Source organism: Semicossyphus pulcher, unplaced genomic scaffold (assembly GCF_022749685.1).
Source record: "Semicossyphus pulcher isolate SPU_LCO1_2020_fin unplaced genomic scaffold, fSemPul1.0.p SCAF_5, whole genome shotgun sequence".
Taxonomy (NCBI): domain Eukaryota; kingdom Metazoa; phylum Chordata; class Actinopteri; order Labriformes; family Labridae; genus Semicossyphus; species Semicossyphus pulcher.
The window spans coordinates 20930999-20943661 of record NW_027211726.1 but is presented as its reverse complement, the minus strand read 5'-3'; the positions used below and the strand labels follow the sequence as shown (position 1 = coordinate 20943661).

The 12663-nt window shown below is 42.8% G+C and overlaps 1 protein-coding gene across 4 annotated transcripts in view; it reads right to left on the bottom strand.

The window, feature by feature from the left end:
- Positions 1–1154: 1154 nt before the first annotated feature.
- col16a1 (collagen, type XVI, alpha 1) overlaps positions 1155–12663 on the bottom strand; it is a 79643-nt gene continuing 68134 nt past the window's right edge. For all 4 annotated transcript variants that reach the window (XM_069681599.1, XM_069681602.1, XM_069681601.1 and 1 more), the window contains 12 exons: positions 11999–12043; positions 11704–11757; positions 10460–10513; positions 10314–10364; positions 8362–8451; positions 8190–8225; positions 8030–8074; positions 5662–5856; positions 5401–5464; positions 5051–5227; positions 4887–4964; positions 1155–2679 (listed from right to left, as the gene is read on the bottom strand). In XM_069681599.1, the coding sequence (XP_069537700.1) occupies positions 2486–2679; positions 4887–4964; positions 5051–5227; positions 5401–5464; positions 5662–5856; positions 8030–8074; positions 8190–8225; positions 8362–8451; positions 10314–10364; positions 10460–10513; positions 11704–11757; positions 11999–12043 (1083 nt within the window). In that variant the 3' untranslated portion in view covers positions 1155–2485. The remainder of the gene's footprint in view (positions 2680–4886; positions 4965–5050; positions 5228–5400; positions 5465–5661; positions 5857–8029; positions 8075–8189; positions 8226–8361; positions 8452–10313; positions 10365–10459; positions 10514–11703; positions 11758–11998; positions 12044–12663) is intronic.

Here is a 12663-nt window from a genome sequence, read left to right as displayed (position 1 = left end):
AGAAACATGCACATTAGTGGCCTGCTGGAGGTCATTTTGTAGTGCCCCTCCTGTTCCTCATTGCACAAAGGAGCAGATAGCGGTCCTGCTGCTGGGTTGTTGTCCTCCTACGGCCCCCTCCACGTCTCCTGGTGTACTGGCCTTTCTCATGGTATCTCCTCCATGCTCTTGACACTGTGCTGGGAGACACAGCAAACCTTGCCACTGCGCGCATTGATGTGCCATCCTGGATGAGTTGCACTACCTGAGCAACTTCTGTGGGTTGCAGACACCGCCTCATGCTACCTCTAGTGGTGAGGGCACTGGCAAAATGCAAAAGTGACCAAAAATCAGCCAGAAAGGATGAGGACAGGGAAATAGTCTGTGGCCACCACCTGCAGAACCATTCCTTTATAGGGGTTGTCTTGCTAATTGCCTCTCATTTCCACCTGTTGTGTGTTCCATTTACACAGCAGCAGGTGAAATTGATTCACAATCAGTGTTGCTTCCTAACTGGACAGGTTGATATCCCAGAAGTGTGATTGACTTAGAGTTACATTGTAATGATTATGTGTTCCCTTTATTTTTTTGAGCAGTGTATAAACAGGTGCAGACAAAGAGAAACAATACAACTACAAATAGATGTAAAAACTACAAAGGGCAAAAATGAACTACAAAGACATGCAAAACTACTTAAGGGGAGGGTATTACTCAGTTAGCTCTCTCCCTTTAATAAGCCCACTTTCTTCTGTTGGCCAGCTCTCTGAAGCCTGCTGAGGCTGCACTTTGTGACATCACAAAGTGCAGCGTTTTGTAGAAAAAACTGAAACCTGGCGTTCACAGTTCACAAGAGTTGAGAAGCCTGGGGATTACTCCAACATACTTTTTCTTACAGATTTGAAACTTCACCCACGTTTAGTCTGGACATCCAACATTGTAACATTATACACATGTCTTATGACAGCATAATACCCCCTCTTTTAGGAGTCCATAAAAACCACAAAGACACACTGAACAACTAACAAAGCTCCTCTGAAGGAAAGGAGAGGTGGATGCCTTTTACATTCTCTGCCCAGGGGCCAATTGTGTCATATTCCTTCCATGGATGGACACCAGTATTTGAAAAGTGTCTGATACCGAACACAGGTTGACAATAATTACCACACGATACAGCATCATTGAAAAGCAATTTAATTCAGCTTGAAGTTGAACATTTCCCATGGGTTAGCTGGTGAGAACAAAAGTCTGGCTCATAGTTTAAACAGCTGATTAAACTACTTGTAAGAGATGGTAGTGATTTTGAACTCCAGATAAGGTAGTAGTGATAAAAAAAAAACATTTAACAACCTCAAAATAGTCATGTAACACACAAAAAAGCTGCTTGTGATGCTTTTCAGAATATTTTCTTTAATCTATAGTTGATTGTGAGGCTTTGGTGGCTGTGCTCAGTGAGGTGTAGTACAGTACAGGTGGAGAATGAGCTGCATTATTGCTCACATTTTCTTAGACAGATGGCTATTACAGCTACTTTTGAATACAAAATGAGATGAGAGGCTTTAAAATTGCTGTACTTACCCCACAAAACTTAGTTAAAATGAGACAAAATTAACTTCAGCAACAGAATTTCATAAGCCAATATGGTTTCTTGTGTAAACACATTTTTTAAAAATCTATAAATAATTTGTCTTTTACTGAACACATTAAATTTTTAAAGCTTATAGATCTTAAGAAAAATATCCCTTTGGCATTCTCGTACCTTTATATCCTGACAATGAAAAATAAGTGGCTAGCCATGCACATGTTCTTTATCAAATCTGTTAAAAAGTATAAAAAGCCACTATATATAAATATAAATATATACAAGACAGTCGTTCCATCAAAGAGGGTGTGAATGCACATTTTTGACGTCTGTTTCAACAGAACTGAAATACATTTCTCGGGAAATTCTGAGTCAAATTCACGTATGTATCACACCACAAGCACCGAGACAGAACATTAGACATGCTTAGGATGCCTTCTGACTGTGATTCTGTGAGAACTAAAAGGAGATGAGCGGTGGAAGCAAAGTGCTACAATAATTGTGTATGTTCTCCTCCTACAGATTCAGACAAAGACAATGAAAGAAAGAAACAAAAGAGATTAATCAAGAAAAGATGTGTTGTAATTCTCGTCACCTCTCCTGGGTTGTTTGAAAATGTACAAAAGGAGTGAAAAAGAGGCAGTAATGATTTGGTATTCAAAAGGAAAAACAATGATGCAATAAAAACGTGCTGCTGGTGCTTCTTTGCAGGCCTCATTCCAGCGGGGCCCAGGGAAAGAGATTGTGGATTTTGCTCACATCTACAGACTAAATCTGTGTGGGTAAATCTTTACAATTCAACAACAAAGGAGCTCCTTTATTACATCTCGTGATCAGATTTAATATCTTTGGGTCATGGTGTTTGGCTTCCTGTCCTCTCCGTAGTCCCTTTGCTTCAGTTCCCTCTCCTGCAACACTTCCAGCCCTCTACCAGGGGCCCTTCATAGGTGGGCCCTTGGGGCTGTACTCTACTTGATGGCTCATACAGTCACTAGGATTACACCGGCCATCGTTTCCCTTTGAGCCATTCAGCCCAGGAGGACCTTGGATGCCAGGAACTCCTTGCTGGCCAACATTACCTGGGGGTCCCATCTTTCCATAGCCCTGGGGGCCGGGGACACCTGGAAGAAAAAGGAAATAGAGGGAATGTAATGATGGCAGCACTATAACTTTTTCTCTTCTTCTTCTACATGTGTTAAGAACAAGGAAAGTGAAAGGAATAGATTGACATTTTGGTGAATAAGTATAATGGACTGTTTAATCTCATGTTAAATATTGTAGCGTCCCTGAGTACTTCCGGTATTTTCCCAGCACGCTTTGGGGCGGACTCCAAATGTTATTGTTGATATTGTTAAGGAACTGAGCTAATATGCCTTGCTTATATTTAAGTGCTACACTGTACAGTGTGTTTGTTGATGCCTTTGTGTGTGGACATCATTATTTCACATACATGTTACTAATTTTAGTGTGTACCATAAGAGAGGGTTCCATCGCCGGTCTTGAACCCCCCTCCCTTCGACAGTGTAAAGAGAGAGTATCTCGCATTAAGACTGCTAATAAAGATGGCTGTTTGTAAAGAAAGCAAATCGACCTCTTCATTGTTGCAAAACCTTTAGCTCATTAAAGTAGGCAGCTATCGTTCACTGCAGTGACCCAGATCTTCATTCATCTGCAAGATTCGTTTATTAGACCTGTTCACCATGACTCTCAATGACACTTCCGGTTTACCTGTAACCTTCAGTGACACTGATCATTCATGAGGACCATTCTCATTCAGTGACTGAGTGAGTGAGAGAGACACACATTCGGGCAAATGATACGTTCCATAGTTCTCCTAACCAATGACATGGTCATTTGATACATACAGCCCTCCTCCAAAAGGCTGCTGGCACGCGCTAACATCAATCAGTCTGGTTTTTCTAAGAGGAAGACGAAGGGATTGGGAAGCAGCGAGCAGAGCAGAGTGAACGGCAGGAATGAATTTAACGCATGAAAGTTAACGGATCATTCCGTTTACTAAAAAGACTAACTAATCGTTCATAACCAAAACATCTCTACAGCTCATCACAATATGTAGTTACAACCTGTAGCATAGCAGCTTAGCTCACAGGATGGGGCAGTACACTTATTTTTATCCTGTGTAGATTAATGTTGGGAATAACAGCTCTTTGAAGGGAGCCGAATCTTATGACTCTGTTCCTTTCTTTATGATACATCTCTGTATGACTACAGTTGTATGACTACAACTAAAAAAACAACAAACTTGGTAAAGAGTCCGTCTGTGAGCACTGATGTCTCCGTAGTAGGTGCAGTAAACAAGTCTGGGCAGGTCTCCCTCACAGCTGTGTTTCGGGGGGATGCGCTGAGTCATGCTGCGTTCAGGTGCGCTCAGAAACGTGAGTGACCAGACACGTGACCTTTTTTATAGCAGGTGGTTATAATGTTGCTCACAGTCGGCACTGTGTTGTGGTTACATGATCCCGCTGCACCTGACCTGATATAGCAGAGCAGTGTCCAAGTGTTTTAACATGACCCCAACTCATGCCTAAACCTAATCAATGAGGGGTTTGACGTCAAGAAAAAAATTAAGCTTCCCTCATAAACATAACACTGATGTCCTCATCTAACTCCCTGTGTGTTTCCTATTTGTCCAACTATTTTTTTAAAGATACATTTAATAACTTATGTAAGTGAAGAGTTTACTATACAGCACCAATGTTCAAAGAAGGTGGTTCATATACACAAAGAATCTCTGATAGTTGATGTTATTACCACGCCTCTTATCTGGGGAATCATTAAACCACCATTAAAATCTTGTTGTGATCATTTGATGCAAGCACTGTTGCTTTTTCAACACAAAATACACAAAGCACACCCTGGGAAAGGACTGCGGATCCTTATTTGTTAATTTAGCTTCAGCTTTCTGATCATTACAGAATCTTAAATCTTTAATAAAGATTCTCAGATGTCGATTCGGGCGGTATAAATTTGCTGGGAAACTTCAATATTTATGAATGATGAAACATCACTTTCATCGGGCCTGCACAACAAACTTTGAAAGTACTTAGAAAAAAACGATTACTTTTAGAGAAATGCGCATAAAGTGTTCTGAACATCTAGTAGAGGATTAATTGCAGGTTTTATTGTCTTCAATTCAACGTTTTTTTGGCAATACACACAAAAGAATTCTGCTAATATGTGATAAATTAATATTTCACAATAACATGCACTAAATCACTAAATGATTTCCCCTTTTACTCATAATCGAACCAAACTGGCTGCTTTGTACACTGATCCATGATCAGTGGGGTCACACCGATTACATTACCTGGTGCTCCTGGAGGTCCGACATCTCCCATCTCTCCAACACCCTTATCTCCCTTTTCCCCATGTGGTCCTCTTGGTCCTACAGAAGGAGAGTCACATTATTCAACAGTTCAGTGACACGTCTCTCGCTGTCATAGAGCTTCAAAGATTAGCGGTACGACTGACCTGGGGGTCCTTGTCCTCCTGGCCGCCCTTGTCTGCCGATATGTCCCGGGATTCCAGGACCACCTGGGGACCCTGGATTACCTGGCAACCCATTTTTTCCTGGGGGTCCAGGCCGACCTGGGGATGATACCATCTCTACGGGCAGCTGCATGCGAGACATGTAGTAGGCCATTCTCTCTGAGGAGGAGAAACGTGCAACAACAAACAATGAGTCCGCAGCGGCAGGAGCAGACGTGTTCCCAGAGGAGTAATGGAATCATTCTTACAAAGAGAGAAAATGGTGCTCTAGTCGAGGAGCTGCAGTATCATTCATAGGAAACAATCACATAACACTGTGCTTTTGGTCTCACCATCAAAGACCTTGATGACCTGCTGGCGGATGAAGTTCCTGATTTCATCATAATTGACGACAGCCTGTTAAAAAGTAGAAAAAAGCAAAGGGCAATCATTAATCAAGGTGGATAATTGGAAAAATCATTATTTACAAGAGCAGATGGAGTCAGTGAGCGGCGCCTCTGGCCACAGCCAAGCTGGATCGTCCATTATTTAGAGCTGGTTAAAAGTTAAAGCTGCAGCTACAGTGTTGGATGTATAATGAACGTGTGTCTCACATCATTTCCTGGTGACCCTGGAGTTCCAGGGACCCCCGCAGGCCCGTCTTGGCCCGGGCTTCCCCTCTCTCCTCTGGGTCCGACTGGGCCCATCATGGGCTGTGCATCCTTTGAGTGGTAACCTCCTCCACCTGGGAGCCCCGGTCTACCTCTCTCTCCTGAAGGACCTCTCTGGCCTTGGGCCCCTTGCTCACCCTGGGAGACGCACACACATTAGTTGAATTAGATATAATAACATTTCTGTTGTGGTACATGTAGCTTAGGGAGTAAATCAATATTGATAAGTCATCACATTTGCACAGGTTCTTAAATAAGATATATCTTTATGTGTTTTACGCGTTTAAGCGCTTCTATTGTCTTGCTTAGAGAGAACTCATGAAAACTCAAGTTACATGAAAATAAAACCCCCACTCTCATGTCTTCAAGCTGAATATGAAGCTAAAGCCATGAGATGTTAGCTTAGCTTAGCATATGGACTAAACAGTTAGCCTTAATTTAATCCAACAAAAGCATCTGTGTTAAAGTAATAATCTCAAAGACTTTCATTTAAATAAATGTCTGTTAAGTCACTCTCTATTGCCGAAAGAGGTAACACAATGGTGATTGAGCCTATGGCCCACTGATGAAAGCCTTTGCATTTACAGTGTTACAGACTTGGTGTCGGTGGCGACTTCCACGGAAAACAATCACAAGCGGCGCCCAGTTAGTGACGCGTTTTCCATCACCCAGCAGTGGTTGATCTGCCAGAGAGGGTAGGGTAGGTAGCTAACGTGACAAACACGTGTGTAAAGTGGCTGCTTTTCCGGTCTCTGCAAGTGTTGCGAGTAAACAGTAATCTACTATGGCTGAACAAAGAAAAGATCGATGACTACAGATACAACTTCAAAAATAAGTGAAAATCTAAAGAAAAAGAGACAAACTGGACGCTCAGATGAAGGCAAACAAAAAGGAAAAGGTCTAAAAAGGAAAGCGACCGTCAGCGAGGAAAATCAAGAGTTACAACTGGAGCCAACCGAGGACGTCATAATTACTGTTAATCGCCTATAGGTGCCGTCAAAGAGAACGAAACTGAGATCTCCAAGAGTAGAACTTTAAGACAACATGATGTGGTTAGCTTATTCCCACTGTTGCTACTCTTTGTGCTACGCTAAATTACGCTAAACCAAGCTAAGCATCTCCTGGCTGTGCCTCCATACTAAATTGAAAGATTAGAGAACGGAACTAGATATTCTAAATCCAACTCTGAGCAAAAAAGCAACTACCGTAAAATTCGGTGTATAAGATGCACTTTTAATTCTTTTTTTCATCTAAAAAGTGGGCTGTGTCCTATATACCAGTGCGACCAGTATAAAATGCAGAGAGGTATGTTATTGTGTTACTATATTTTACCCAGACGATGGCGCTATAATCTAGCTAAAGCTTTGTCCCTGACACGCGCCGTCATGATCGCCATTGCAGCCGCCACCCTCACAACAATCAACCGCAGGCTGAGCTCAACTACCGCACCGGTAGCTAGCAGCAGGATTGCAAACTGGACATGGTGAAAACAGATGGTAATTAAATTTTAGGTGTTTATTGCTTAGCTAATTTTAAGAAACAAGTGAAGGAATGATTAAAACCCTATGTAGAGAAGGAAAAACAGGCCCTAGGAGACAGCTTTTGGCCACATCTATATCACTTTCCACACAAAGCAGCCCACCGTTGGTGTTTAAATACACATAACGAACAGTCCTGCTACATTAGCGACAGTGATTTATCGGGGACAAAGAAGCCCATAATGGACGTCTAATGTTTACACGTCAGCGTCAGACAAGTGGCTCTTGAAACAGAGAGGAGGGAGAAGAATGGAGGAGTCCGCTCTTGTCTTTCTCCTCTGTTCTCTTCTGTGCAGCTAAAACCCTGACAATGCCATCCTGTCAGCGTGACAAATAGCCTCATCTAGCATCTCTCCTCTTGCTTAATAGCATTATCCCAGAGGCAGAGAATAACTTTATCATTGTATCCACCTACGGCACTGTAAGTCTGTGCCGAAGGAGAGATCCAACAGGCTCTACAGCTACAGAGGTGTAGCAGGCGGCCGGCTGCCAGCTCGCACAGGGGTGAAGTGAGGTGAGGAGGGAGGAGGTTGTCGGTGGGTGGGTCGGGGAGGGTTAGTGAACTGATGACTGTGTTAAGTGCGGCTGCTGAACGGGCAGAAATGGAGAGCAAGCGTGTTCAGCACCGTAGTGCGCCGACCTCCCTGAGCTAAAAGAAACAGAACAAGGGAGCACGTCTCTGAATGTAGATGTGCAGCCGAGGTAATGGATGATTGATGCTCGGCCTGACAACACACTATCACATAACACATTGTACCACCCTGATTCAGTACCTTTTGACCCGGCTGCCCGTTGTCCCCTGGAAGGCCCGCCGCTCCCTGTCAAAACAAAGACGGAAATATCCATCAAGTGAATGAAATATACACATCAGCACATCAATCTCCGGCTATTACACTTTAATGGGGACAAACACCACACCCAGACATTACTCACATCTTTACCCGCAGCGCCGTCGCTGCCTGGCTCGCCCTAAAAGGCAAAGTCAAAGCAGGAGAAAAAAAGGTTAAGTGACATATTTTCAGCAGGGTAGCAGCTTGAATGATGTTTAATTAAAGCTGTTTTGGGTGATGCATTTGGAGGTAGACTGAATTTAACAGGTTCTTACCAAAGGCCCCGGGTGCCCGGGTGGTCCTGGAGCCCCACCCATTCCTGGAATACCCCTCTCACCAGATTGGCCCTTATCTCCTTTTATACCCTGCAAAGGACAGATGGAGGAGTTGCAATTTTTGAAGCAGGACAGAAATTCAATTATGTCTTCCTTTACCCTTTCGTAGGCACATTCGCTGTAACTTGTTAATCTTTCATATCCATGTCAGGTCATGTATTTTCTTCCCCTATTCATATTTGAAGCTCATTTATTTATTTACTGTATTGATAATTAATGTTAGTATCGTTTGTTGTGCTCAGCATTCACTTTTTACGGTATTTTGTTCCATATTTGGCAACTAAAACAACCCATTATCCCCTCGGGAATGTAAAAGCTACAGTAGGCAACACTGTTTCATAAGAATTTGGTTAAAAAAAACACATTTTTATTGCATTTCCTAAACAATATTAAATTGAAATGATGTTGATCTGATTGATTGTGAGCCAGAGACCTTCATGGGTCCAACGGAACCCTACAACCCGAACCGGGGTCGGGTTGAAAGCGAATGAAAGCGAAAGTGCAAGCAAAAGTGCAGCTTTGGCCACAAACTGGTGCCAATGACCCGGCCGAGCGAGTGCTCCAGCTGCTTTTGATCAGGAGGTGAAGGGTCAGATCACAGGTCAGACTCGTCAGAGTAATCGTTATCATTGTTCAAAAGGACAAATCGGTGAAGTTATCTTTATGATGCTCGATGCAACAAAACGGCAATGTTGCTTCTAAATGAGCCGCATCTGTCATCCGTCTGCGTGACAACAAGTGGACTTTTAATCTGAAATAACGAGTGGATTAGCATTGCTGTTTTTATGAATGCGACATGGATAACAGAAAACCTGGAAGTGTTTTATGAACTTTCTTGGCAAGGAGGATGGATTATATGCACGACCAGGCACAGGGGAGAAAGCTACGTCACACAAGTTTTGTTTTGACAACTGACTAACAGTAACTAGTTAACAGCAATCAGCTGTGAAGTCAATGCTGATTGGGTCTGTTCGGCCCAGCCAGGGTCGGGTCTGGCATTTCTGTTCTGCACGGGTCCGGGTCCCAGATTTCAAATAATTGACGGGCCCGGTTCAGGTCTGGGTCGTACATTTCCGAGTCTCTTTGGGTTCGGGCACAACGTTTTGGACCTGTGAAGACCCCTACTGTGAGCACCCACCCTTTTGTATTTAGTTTGTTGAAAATTCATCCGGTCTAAATCAAACAACTAATCAGAATTAGCTTCCACATAACTAGCCAATCACAGCGACTCTGTACAAACTAGCGTCATCGAGCTTCTACGTGACTTGTGTCAGTAGCACTCGCACATAAGTTGTGTTTGTCAGGAGCGATGGCAACTTGCGGTACATTTCCTGCACCTCCTTTGCCGACAACGGCATGTACTGCTAAAGAAGCAAAAAGAAGGGAGGCCTTGGAGGAGAAAAAAGCTACAAAGAGAGCCCTAAATAAAAAGAGGGATCAGACGAGTGGGAGTGTAAGGGCCTGAAGAGTGAAGCAATACAGAGGTTGCCCTGTTCCTTCTTGACAGGTAACGGTAGCTCTTACGGTAACAGCTAACGGTAGCACTAAGCTCCAATACCTGAAGGTAAAAAGGTGGTCCACGCCAAGAACCATAACTATAATGATGATTTTAGTAGTATTTGAACATTTTGCCTGCAATGAAGTGTACTTTCTAGAATAAACAGCATCTCTCCTCTCTCTCTCCTTGCCTCAGTGCTGCAGAGAGACGTATCGCACAACGGCCGTGCAGCACATACCAATTGCAAAATGCAATACAGAGAGCAGGAAGGTTTTTTCCATTGGAATGATCATGTTGGTTACTGCCACTTTAAGAATGTAGCTAATTTAATGACATCATCACCGTCTTGTTTATAAAAGTACAATGGTAACATGTTTCAGCACATCTCTCTTACCACTCCTGATGGACCAGGAGGCCCTGGTGGTCCGGCTGGACCTGTAGCACCCTAATGGGGAAAGTAAGCACACACACTATTCACACTAACATACAACAATATCAAAATATCATACATGCAAAAGGTTAAAAGGGCAGAGAACTTACAAGGTGCCCGGGGGGTCCAGGTCGTCCCTGAGCTCCTGGGGTACCAGGATCTCCCTGTAAAGGTCAGAGATCGACCTTTAGAGTACTGCAGGCTTAAACTGACTATTATACATATACTGCTTTTGGCTTGTCAGTCCCTCCAGGATTTCATGGGCTCTTCTGTGATTGTTGTGGCCTGAAAGGCCTGATTTTGCAAGTTGCAATGTGTTTGCTGGCTTATTTTGTATGTAACATGTAACACATCCACTGTGATGTGGATGTGAATACTTCAGTCAGTTTCCATGTCAAGGCGCCAAAAATTAGATTAACCTAAAGGAAATTACCATGGAAAAGTAATTTCACACTGCACATGCCTTTTTCAATGCTACTCATCTCCCCAAAGAAGAATCTACACATTATTTATTACATTTAGGCAAACACTCTTTGAGATCAACACTGACTCTCATTTGCAACAGAGCCTCTGATTGGTGGAAAGTTAAAGGCACCAGGAAGTGGCTAAGTGAACGGCTAGTTTTCAACATGGATGGAAGTCTCTAGTATGCAGCGTTATAGAGATATTAAAGGCACAATACACGATACTCATATGAATATATTTATTCAAGATTGCAGACCTATAAAAGGTCAGTATTTGGCGATGTACACGTTGACGCTTGTGGGTTGATTGATCAAATTTGCGAGACTAAAATTGCAAATTCGAGAAAAAGTTGCTTCTCAAAATGCAACTTCCTGGAAGACCAACTTGCATGCAAAGATTAGCACGGTACTCAACAATCTTCATAATATTATCGGCACATTATCGGTATCTGCAGATAATATCTTGAAAATGACATATCTGCCGATATGTAATTTTTCTGCCGATATTTTCCACCAATAAAACAACGCTTTACAAGCCTGTGTAAGCTGCTTGAATATGAGTTTTATTTGAAAGAAAATGTTAAATAAACATAAATATGGCATTTTGTACATCACCTAAGTTTAAGTAGTTTTCTTTTATTGCCCAGTGAATGTGTACATTTTAAAAGGCTCTGTATTATGTTATTTCAGCATCTGCCAGTGGGCCACAACAATAAGAGTAGGCATGATACCAATTCCAGTACAGGGGAGGAAAAAACATGTGTCTGATATAACGGTATGGAAAGCCGCAAAAAGGGTTGGAAGATATCGGCATATCAGATATCAGCTAAAAATCGTCCATCCCTAATCCAAACACAATCGGGGTAATGTTGGAAAGCAGAATGACTCACCTCGTGGCCCACCCTGCCAGATGGTCCAGGTGGACCAGAAGGTCCAGCTTCACCCTTTACAGATGAGAGAAGTTATCAAAATTAAATAGAGGAAGCTTGGGTGGACTTTATCACTCAAAACAATGAGGCAGCACGCAAGTAAAACCCATACACGTGTCAGTTAGAGTTTCCATAATAATGGATAATGGAACTTTGATAAAACAACTTGGCCCGATGCACAAACAGCAGACTTTAGATGTAAGAAGACAAACAGAGACACACAGTGTAATGGTAAAGCACCGAGTTGTTGGCTAACCTTCTGTCCTGGAAAGCCAGTATGGCCAGTTTTCCCTTTGAATCCCTGAGGAGAGACATCAAAGAGAATGAGATTGGTACAGTATCAAAATTCACAAAGTGGAGGCTGCCAAAGAACGGGCAGACGTGTCTTTGAAATCCTGAACACCTGCTCTCGGGTAGAACACAAACCGAGATACAGAGAGCGGGTCAGAGATACGAGAAGGAAAGAGAGGCAGCTACTCGGTTCTTCTCTGAAGCCGACTACAGGGTGTGAATATCCCTCTGTCTGTGTGTCCATTTACAAGACAGAAAGTTAGGAAGATCTTAGAGGACGAGGGGAAGCTTAGAAGTTTAAATGACATCTACACGATAACACGACTTTCAGGAATTTCAGGACATGGTGACGTAATGTGCCAACACGAAGGGAATGACGAGTAGTTCTTACTCATTGTTGGTAAACCCACACACAAGTCAATTATTAAGATGATTCCACCTGTTGTGACCCGTCTTTAAACCTTAAATACAAAGCATTTACTTTAGATTATCTTAAATGCAGGTCACAATCCCACAAGTGTAAAACGTCCGCCCATCATTGTAAATCCATCTCCCCATGAAGAGCTTTTAGGTTTAGTCATGCAGGCTGATTTGCATACTGGTTTCCTGAAGGTGAGCCATAGCAATGCA